Source organism: Egretta garzetta, unplaced genomic scaffold (assembly GCF_000687185.1).
Source record: "Egretta garzetta isolate BGI_Z169 unplaced genomic scaffold, ASM68718v1 scaffold633, whole genome shotgun sequence".
NCBI classification, from domain to species: Eukaryota; Metazoa; Chordata; class Aves; order Pelecaniformes; family Ardeidae; genus Egretta; species Egretta garzetta.
In genome coordinates, this window is record NW_009259195.1 from 908,180 (window position 1) to 917,962 (window position 9,783).

Here is a 9,783-nt window from a genome sequence, read left to right on the forward strand (position 1 = left end):
CAGCTGACCAGTCTAAAAGAGGGTTGAGACATTTTGGCAGGGAATGGTAACTCACTCGTACAGCACCTGTTCTGTGAATAATATAATTTAGCTTCCAGGCTGCCAAATGCTTGGCAGCATTAAAACCAATTAAAATGAAAAATGCTTCATATTATAATCTGAAAAATGTCAAACAAAATTCTTTTCATTGCTTCAAGCTCAAGTTTCATATGGCATTAGTGTAACTCAAGTGTACTTTCCAAGTTTGACTCCACTGGAACTTGCTCTACAGTCTGTAGAGTTTGTCATTGCTTGAGTCTAATATCTCTCATTTGTATACACCTCCAGACATCTGCCATTCCGTTAGATCACAGACCCATACCAGATTAACAGAGAAAACATTGCCTTTCAGCCAAAACCCCCCAACATTTAAGGGTTTACAATATGAAAATCTGGGATGATTTCTAGGCTGATTGCTAATGAGCGGTGAAAACTTCAAAGCCTGCTTCTCCAGAAGAGACCAGCACTGCAAATGCTGTGTCTGCGACATAATTTGCTTGCTCTCCCATCAGCCAACTTCTACCTGATTTTATTACAGAGCAACAAAAGTTTCTTTTAAAATACACAGGTTTTCAGCCATCGGACATGCATTTAGTAGATGACTTGTAGTTACACTGCGGTCAGTAATTTGGCACTCTCCTTTTCCTTTCCTTGTTCATCATCACTTCTATCATGACTTGCTTATTTAGGAAATGTTCATGTTGCCAGATGGTTGTAACCAAGTAAATCAGCACTCTGATGTTCAATTTTGGTTTTACCTTCACTTCTCCACAGACCTCACAGTATTTTCCCTTTTCAGACCTAGCTTTCCTAATCATCTAAAATCAAGAGTCCAGATTGTCTTTCACTGCTGAGCTTCACCATAAACCTGTACAGATTTCATAAACCTGATAATCTTAAAGAATATGCAACCAACTCAGCTATTAAATCATTCATGAGTTATACAAGTCCACGGGAATATTGTGTCTTGATCACTTTAAGAATTTCCCCCTGTATATGGGATAACTGCCTCTGAAGCAGATTTTTTATCACTGGCAGAAGCCTGCCTTTAAGTAGGTTAGTTACCATCAGCTGAAGCCCGAGACGATCATTGCCTTTAGACCAAAAATAGGAATACTCAAACCCACCTTTAAAAAGGTCAGTTCAAATGACTTTAGTAGATACAGTCACATACTCGCTTTCCTGAATTACACCACCACACTACAACAGGATATCTAAGACTTTTACAAGTTCCAATTTTTTGTGAGATGTAAAGTTTCAAGTTCTTCATCTCTATGAAACTGCTTAAAAAATTGCCCCTTTGTCAAACTTAAGAAGCATTCTTTCCCCTTCATGTGTGAATCTGTGGTTTGTGAAGGAAGCACGGCCTTTCAGCTGATGAAAAAGATCAAGTCTCACTCTCTTCTCTTTGACTCCAGTGATATTCCCAGTCTTCCCTTTACAACGACACTTCTGCAATCACAAGCTGAGCCGCGTCAGGGAGCTGTTCTAGCTTCAAACTAATTACTTTCTTTTGATGTAAGGAGGAGAAAGACAAGCAGAACTATAGCAGCATGGGTTTAAAATGGTTTAAATTACCATTTAACCACACCTCAACTCTGCCAGAGATCTAGCAGCAGATGAACCAACAAGTGCAGTTAAAATATTTCTTAAGTATTTCTCAGGCTCTTCCTCATGAGACTGACATCAAACATACGAATATAAATTCCCACACACTCTGGAACGCACATTCACATTAAAGTTAATTCCTTCACTGAAAATTCTGTGTACTTTCCATTATACTCTGCCAGATGTAGGCAGATTTGAGAATTCCCCTCTCTTTGAGTTTGCTGTATAAAAGTCAGTATCACCACACACCAGGCAATCTGCAGACAGAGTTTTTCTGCCAAGCCTGTATGTACACAGATTTGTATACTAGTTTAAATAGCATGGATGAGAGTCAAGGATCAATTTGCAAATTGAACTACCAGGTCTTGGCAAGAACTGCAGCAGCAGCAGCTAATTTCTTTTAATTGAACAGGCCATATTAAGATATTGGAATGACTCCATCGCAGTCTTAAATCCAAGCTGTGTTTTGCAGAAGTGGCATTTAATCAAATATTAGTTGACTTTATTACAAACTCTGTTTTGGTTTGGTTAGCAAATTAAATAATTGCATGCCATCTACTAAGACAATTCCCTTGAATTACAAGGCTGCAATAGAAAAGTTCAGACCTGACCTCTCCCTTCCCAGTTACTATAGCCTTACAATTAATATTCTGACAAACACAAAGAAGAGCTTAGTTTGAGCTTTTTCCTGATCACACCTTCTTCTAAAGAGCTGTTTGCCAAGTGGTAAGGAAACTGGTCTTAACATGAAATGCGACCCTGGAGCAAATCCAAAGCCAATAAATCATGCAAGAGGGAAGTGAAGGTGCTAGAACGCTACCAGGACACGCAAGTATGGACAGAGACCTACAAGATGGCTTAACAAGGTGGCAAGAAGTAAAGGAAATGGCAGTAGCATGGAAATCCAGTGACAAAACCAGGAGGTGTTCTGAAGGGCTTTCTGGTCTGCCTCGGTAAGGAAACGAGCCTGCAACAGGCTTCCCTCTGCTAAACCGGGATGCACATCTTCAATGTGAAAAGATACAGGTTTCTTAAGTTAAAAGATGCTGTAAATCACAGTTATAGACACCAGTGACAATAACAGGGGCTACTGCTTTCCTCTGACTGCCAGTCAGTTCTGCCTGTCCCCTACTAGTCTTTAACACTGGATTTTGGTCCCTCTCCTACCCTTTTGCCCTACATGGATCCCTAGCTGTGCACTTCTTTTAACTGTATTATCAATTAAATGCTTTTAAGCCCAGACCAGCAAAGTTAATTTTCCAATCCAGCTAATGCTATTTTTAGTTCTGGGCTGCCGTCTGTGCCAGTCTGTACTTACTTGAGAAGCTTTTCAAAGGCATCCAGGAAGTCTTCACTTGTCATCAAGACACAAAAAATACTCCTCCTGATATCGGTGTTCATTCTCTGCTTACGAGCAAGCTCCAGTATCTTTGAACTCACCTGAAAAAAAAAAAAAAAAAAAAAAAAAAAAAGAAAATCAACCTGCTGTTTTATTTATGCTTGCTTTAAGAAAGCTAATTCTGTGCAGTCTCTAATAAGACCACTAATGAAGATCTCCAGTAAACTATGAAGCACCAATCCAAAGGTCCTGAGCTTTCATCCAGAGACATAGGCATCATCAGGAGCTTTTTCAACTAGGGAAATATATTTTTATGTATTTTAATCGTGCCACTTGTTTTTAAGACACGCTTCTCTAATAAAACTCACCATGACCATCTCACTACACTACTTTTAGAATCAGCTTAGATAACGTGCCACCCACGGACAGACAACACTACCTGTCAGAATTCATACCAGCAAATCCACTTTAGGTTGTCTCTTATTTCACTTACATAACAAGTTACTTTTGCAGTTCCACAAGATAAGAAGAAAAAACAAGCTGTATCGTAATATTTGTAGTAACACCTCTTATGAAGTGTGCAAGTACAACGTTTTGAAAAATGTAAGAGCAGAATTTACAGTCCAAAAAGCTTAGTCTTACAAGAGTCCGTGAAGGTTTTTTTGGTAGGCTCTGAAATGAACTTACTCACTTGTATGAAGAATATTCAAAAGATCACAAACACTTAAGACTTCTAACCAGCACTGCTTGGATTTACCTTTCCTATATGTGGTTTTTGCTGAGTCTTGCTGTTTGCATCGTTGATCATTGGTGTTCCACTCCAGGATGACCCTACGATCCACCAGCGACCAACCTGATCAGCACTGAGGAGAGATTCCAGGGAGACACGGAGCTGAGTTTCTTTTCCTGAACTACTGCTGTGAACCTTGAATAATAAAATACAAAAATACCCAAAAGCTTTTATTGGAAGCTTTCTTTAAAAAACAAACAAGCCAACAAATACCTTAATTACTTAAAATTCCTTTAAAACAAATAACTTAATCTCCATAAAGGTCTTCACATTCCCCCCCCCAACCTTCAGTTTCAGTCAGCAGCCTGAAAACAATTTCCAAGTTTCTCATATGCTCTAACCTCTCAAATACAAGAAGTTGCTTAAATCTACATTCAGAAGCTCTTGATTTTTCTTTATTTTAAAGGAAGAGACAATCAATTAAAAAGTAGCCATCTTCCAATCATAAAAATTGATAAGAATTCAGACCTGACATTGAAAAATCAGTTGCAGCATCTTACAGTCTGTTCACAATTTTCCTTTTGAGCACTTGTGATAATAAAATGACATGACAAGCTGCCTAAAATTTTGTACAATTCAAACAAAAAGTTTAAACTCTTTGAACAAAATAAGAATTTTCAACAAAAGAGGCTAGAAGCGTACTACGAGGACTGCAAAAGTTTAAAAGGGAATTTACAGAACCAGGCTACCTAGCTTATTTTTGCCTGTCCTACTATCACTGATGCGCAGTGCATCCTGCACTTAAAAACTTCTGACAAATAAGATTCTCTAGGTGTTAGAGAGAAGTAGTGTAATTTTCAGATTGGAGATACAGGGATTCTGAAATCAGAGTAAAGTCTTGTGAGAATCCATTAGTTCTCAATCCAAAGTGACAATTACCTTCATGCCTTTTATACTGGGTTGTGCTAGACAAACTGCCCTCTCTCTGCCAAAAAAAAAACCCAAACCAAAACCAAGAAAGAAAAAACATCCAGGTTTTCAGAAGTGTTAGACTTCCAAAATAACTCTGGTAAAGTTAGGAGCGGGTGCCTGCGTCCAAAATCTATGGAAAAATGAACTCGTAATAATGACTCAGTTCTTCTGCACAATCATTAAACATCCCACAGTCTCTTTTTCAAGTATAGGACTTTGAGGCAAAGTCTTTGGCTAAGCATTATGTCCTTTCTCAAACTGTTCTGCAGAAGGCTAGTTGACTGCTGACTAAACTTGGACACAGGAGATAATACTTAATGATCTAAGAAGTGATTTTTGTCCACAGGAGTTTCAGACTGTTAAATGAATTAAAAAATACTATAGCCCATCAAGCCCATGTATAATACAAACAATTACTTCTGGTTTAAGCACAGCTATACTACATGTGTCAAGAAAGTTCTCACCAGTGTTCGTTGCAATTTGCGGAGTTTTTCAACCGGTTCAGGATCATAACCAGGAATCTTACGCATGTCATTGTTTCTTAGTGCCAACATCGTGTCTAGCATAAAGCGAACCTATTGGGGAAAGAAATATTTCTGTGGATTATGTGCTGTGAGGTTTTTTATTAAAGTAGAGAGTGTACTTTGAAATTACTGTTTTGTGAGAATAAGCAGCTCCGCTGGCAATATACATCAAAATTTAGATTACATGGGTACCAATACAGAGAAGGATGTGTACTTTAACTGCTATCCTATTTGTGTTCAAGCTCCAATTCAAAGCTTAATCTGCTAAACATCGTGCCTCAGTGGCCATTTTTTAAAGTGTATAAAGTATCACAAAACAGAAACACTGTCCATTGCATAAGACACAAAACAGTCCTAGTCTCAACCATTACAAGCATTTTGGTGTCTGTCTCCTAAGAATTAACGAAGAAAGACAAACGCAAATAACTGAATGCACAACTGAAAACTAATGGTAACTTACAGAGTGTAGCAGAAAATATTTTTGTAAACTAACACACGTATCCAAGTGCTTATTAAAGTCTATTCAGAACAGAAGATGTTTTAAAACACACACACATACCCTAGTCTGGTCCTGGAGTTTCTTCTCTGCTGTGTTTGCTTTCCTCTGGGCTTCAGTGATCAGTTCCTTCAAAGCCAACGCATCATCTTTTCTTAAGGAAAAGCCCACGTTTTTCAGAAGAAACAAAATCAACTCAATCTCTTTTTCAGTGAAAGTGCTAACAAGCTTTTTCAGAATATCAAAGATCAGCAGGGAATGAACCACATGGAAGTTATACAGATGAGCAATCAAGGCAAGCAGATTTTCACATTCTTTCCCTTCAGCATCACTTTTACAGAGTTCATCAAATTTCTTCACCACAGCTTCCAAAAAGTGAGCACCGACCTGGCAATAGTTCCATTAAGGAAGGGAAAAAAAAAAAAATCCAGCAGTTAACTGTAAGTAGGTTTTACAGACATCTGTAATACATTCATTTTTGGTGCACTGCCACTATTAATTTTAAAGAAATATTGTTGCTCCTCTCAACCAGTATGGATGTTCTACATTTACGTATACAAATATCTAAGTGGTGTGGCATTTTCTTAAAGTATATGTTATTTACACCTCATATACGCCATCCAGTTGCCTTTTAACGTCTGTGCAAGAAAAGCAAATGTTATGAACTTACAGTACACATACATCAGACTTTGTTTACGTTTACATAATTTTCATGGACACATATCAGCATCTTCCCAGCTGACAGGCGAGCATGCTGTTACTGCTAGTCATTCATCTAGTAAAAGCTGCGTGTCAAAAACCAAATGCATCAGAGAGGTCAGTATTCCACAACAAAATCCTTAACAGGAGAGTAAAAAATAATACTGTAAAACAACCCCCAATATACCACATTTTCACAGTTGCTGAGCATAAGCTTAGGCTAATTTTGAAGTGGGGATAAGTCTTAGCCACTTGGGAAAAAAAATTTGGAATCTATATATTTGTGAAGAGAGAACTGATGCTAAAGACTGGAATTAGAAAGCATACCAAAATGTAGCTAGGTAATGAACAAAAAAAAAATCCCAGTAGCAGTACTGACTGGCATTGCAGCCTTGACCAGCTTAGGTTTGATCCAATGCTCATATTGCACAAACGTATAAACACAGTTATTGGAATCCCAACTCCTGAATTGCTCAAGCTAATCTTAAATGCAGTTGTGCAATCACACTTTTGTGTAATGCATATTCTACATTTATTTTACAGAAAAAACAATGGGGCTTTATCGTACACTTAAATATTACAGTCTTAAATTCAAAGATGCTGTCTAACAGAGTCAGTAGTACAGAAGACAGTCTGGATATCATCTACCTATTTCTAATACCTATTATATCTGTATCTAAAACCTATTACTAGGTATTTTGCAAAGTTTCAACTTCTAAAAAGATTGTGTTTCTCTTCTTAAACAAACATTGTAATATAATGTTATATTTGCAGTCAGAACTGCCTTTCAAGCAGCAAAGAGGAACAAAAAAAAAAGTTTAATGGCAAGTATGTATGGAGAAAGCTGTTGTCACCCATCTGATAAGCAACAGACTTGGTCCCTTTCACTTGTGGACACCTAGCAAATAAGCTACAAATACTGATGAAATTCAACTGGAGCTGCTTTTTAGTGATACACAATCAAAACTTAAAATGCAATTCAAACAAAATATCAAGGAAAACACTCTACAATATGTATTATTAAACAAAATTAGTCACAACACAAGAATTACCTCAATTCCTATGTTATGATGAAGAACGCTGACCAAAAGGACATGCTCCATCATCAATCTTGCAGGCATGGCAATTGCAGTAACACAAGCATTCATGAGAATATCTGTCAGAGTTTCATTCATGTCCTTTCTGCTGTTGGCCATGTAAAGCTCTTCCATCTGTCCACTAATAGAGGACAAATTCGGTTCACTCAACCTATTGAGAAACAAAATTCAATGTTCACTTTTTCTTCTTTTTACACAGTTCCACAATTTTCAATTTACCCAACAAAAAACCTATTTTTTTGAGAGAAACTAGCTTGACTTAAGAAGAAAGACTGAAAAGATGACTGGAAGGGACCTTTTGTATTTTGTTGTGTTCACGAAACTAAAAAACGTAACAAATGTTTAATTATTATTTTTTTTTTTAATATTTTCATGTAAAAACAGACTGGCAGCAGTATTTACAAAGCACTGTCAACATGCTTACTGTCACACCAAATGGACATTAAGATGACAGACTTTGCTCTTAGCAGTTGTAACTATGGCACATCACAGTCTTTGAGAGAAATTGTGAAAATACCTCATACTTTTCTAACATATAAGGTATATCAAATTCTAAATGACTGAACAAACTGCATACTGTAGTCTGCATTTTACAGATAAAAGAAAATGCCAATAGATTTCTTATTTTAAAAATACTGCAAAATTAAAACGTGTGAAAGCGTTAATTACTTTTTCTGTTCTTCAGTACTTTAAACTATGAAGCGTTGCTCCTCCTCAGTTGCAGTGTTGGAGAAATTTAATTTTTTTTTTAATTAAAAAAAGAAAATCATGCTTTTGAGGGGGAGATATAACTCACACTATGAGGTTTTTTTTATAGCCATACTCGGACTGACACTTAGTGATTTATACCTAGCACTTGCAGGCTACTGCTGTGTGGAATTCAGCCCAATCTTAAATTTATTTTCTAGATTTTTCGACTTCTATAACGACCAACTTTGAAGAATTTATATCAACAAAGATAATTATTATTAAGGATAGCAGACATGATTGCCAACTTAAAATCAGTTTGTGAAGGGAAAAGTCACATCCTTGCCACTTTTCTTTGAATGATGAGCACTGTCAGATCAAACCAGAAAGATTAATGACTTTCCTTATTATATTACCTATTAATGAGACCATTCACCATTTTCTTCAGTCTTCCCAATTCTTCTCTTTTCTTCTCATCTAGCGTCTCCTGAGCTTTCCTTACTTGAGGTGGAACATACTTCGTAGCACTGTGATTATGACTCTAACCAGGAAAACAATAAAATAAGATACCAAATGAGACTAGTATCTTAAATATTTGAACACAAATATATGTTTCTATTTAATATACCAAACTTTTAGTGAAGTATATATTTTACCACCTAATAACTAATGCCAAAGGAACAACTTCATACAGAAAGGAAGCATGACGAACAATGCGATGGCAGCAAACCCCCTCTTCCCTTTACATGAAATTTCCTTTTAAGTTATTGTTATTAAAACCTGACACCTTAGGTCTTGTTTTTAATCCAGGTTTTATCAGCTGCAGACATACTAACAGTTTAAGTTAGCGCCACACGGGCTAAATGACCTGTGTGGCCTCCTCTCCTCCACCCATGCTACAAGTCCTAACACAGGCAGAACCTCTGGGATCATCCAGAAAAAGTTAACACTTCAGTTTGCAACAGATACTAATTTTAACATAAGCTCTTTCTACTCTTGGCAGAAGTGCTTCATCACATTCTTACACTCTAAAGCTGTGGCAGTTTTATTTGCTGATCTTGCATGCAGAGACAAGGCCACACGCCTTGTGCTTTGGGGTGTTACCTGCCAGCATCCTGACTTGGGGGAGCTCTACCTTCCCCGCCAAGGAGCTGCCCGAGGAGTTGGCAGGGCTCCCGCCACCGCTGCTGGGCCCGGCGCTGGACACCGCGTGGCCTGACTAGCCAGCGACCTGTGCTTTACAGAGGCGACGTAAACTCTGCTTTATGTTCAGGTTGCAGCGGGTCCTTCGAGAAACGGGTTTGCGTTATCTGAGGCGAACACCCTACCTCCTCCACCTCCTCCTCCTCCTCCTCGCCCGGGGGCTCGCTGGCCTCAGGCACCCCGCTGTCCTCGGGGGACGAGGACGAGCTCTCGCTCTCCCACCGTCCTTCCTCATCATCCTCCTCGGAGGGGTCTGAGGCGTCCTCCGGCTCCTCCTCCCGATCCTCCTCGTCCTCCTCCCGCGGCCCCGGCTGGCTCTCCCGCGGCGCCGGGGCCTCCTCGTCGTCGCTGCTCTCGCAGAGCCTGCTGAGGCCGGCCCGGGAGCCCAG

At 38.6% G+C, this 9,783-nt stretch overlaps 1 protein-coding gene across 1 annotated transcript in view; it reads right to left on the bottom strand.

Moving 5' to 3' along the window:
• Positions 1–9,783, bottom strand: part of NOM1 (nucleolar protein with MIF4G domain 1) — a 14,270-nt gene that overhangs the window by 3,953 nt on the left and 534 nt on the right. Inside the window, exons 2-8 of the mRNA XM_035891407.1 lie at positions 9,520–9,783; positions 8,608–8,732; positions 7,460–7,655; positions 5,772–6,095; positions 5,153–5,263; positions 3,744–3,911; positions 2,966–3,087 (exon numbers count right to left, since the gene is read on the bottom strand). Coding sequence (XP_035747300.1) covers positions 2,966–3,087; positions 3,744–3,911; positions 5,153–5,263; positions 5,772–6,095; positions 7,460–7,655; positions 8,608–8,732; positions 9,520–9,783 — 1,310 coding nt within the window. The remainder of the gene's footprint in view (positions 1–2,965; positions 3,088–3,743; positions 3,912–5,152; positions 5,264–5,771; positions 6,096–7,459; positions 7,656–8,607; positions 8,733–9,519) is intronic.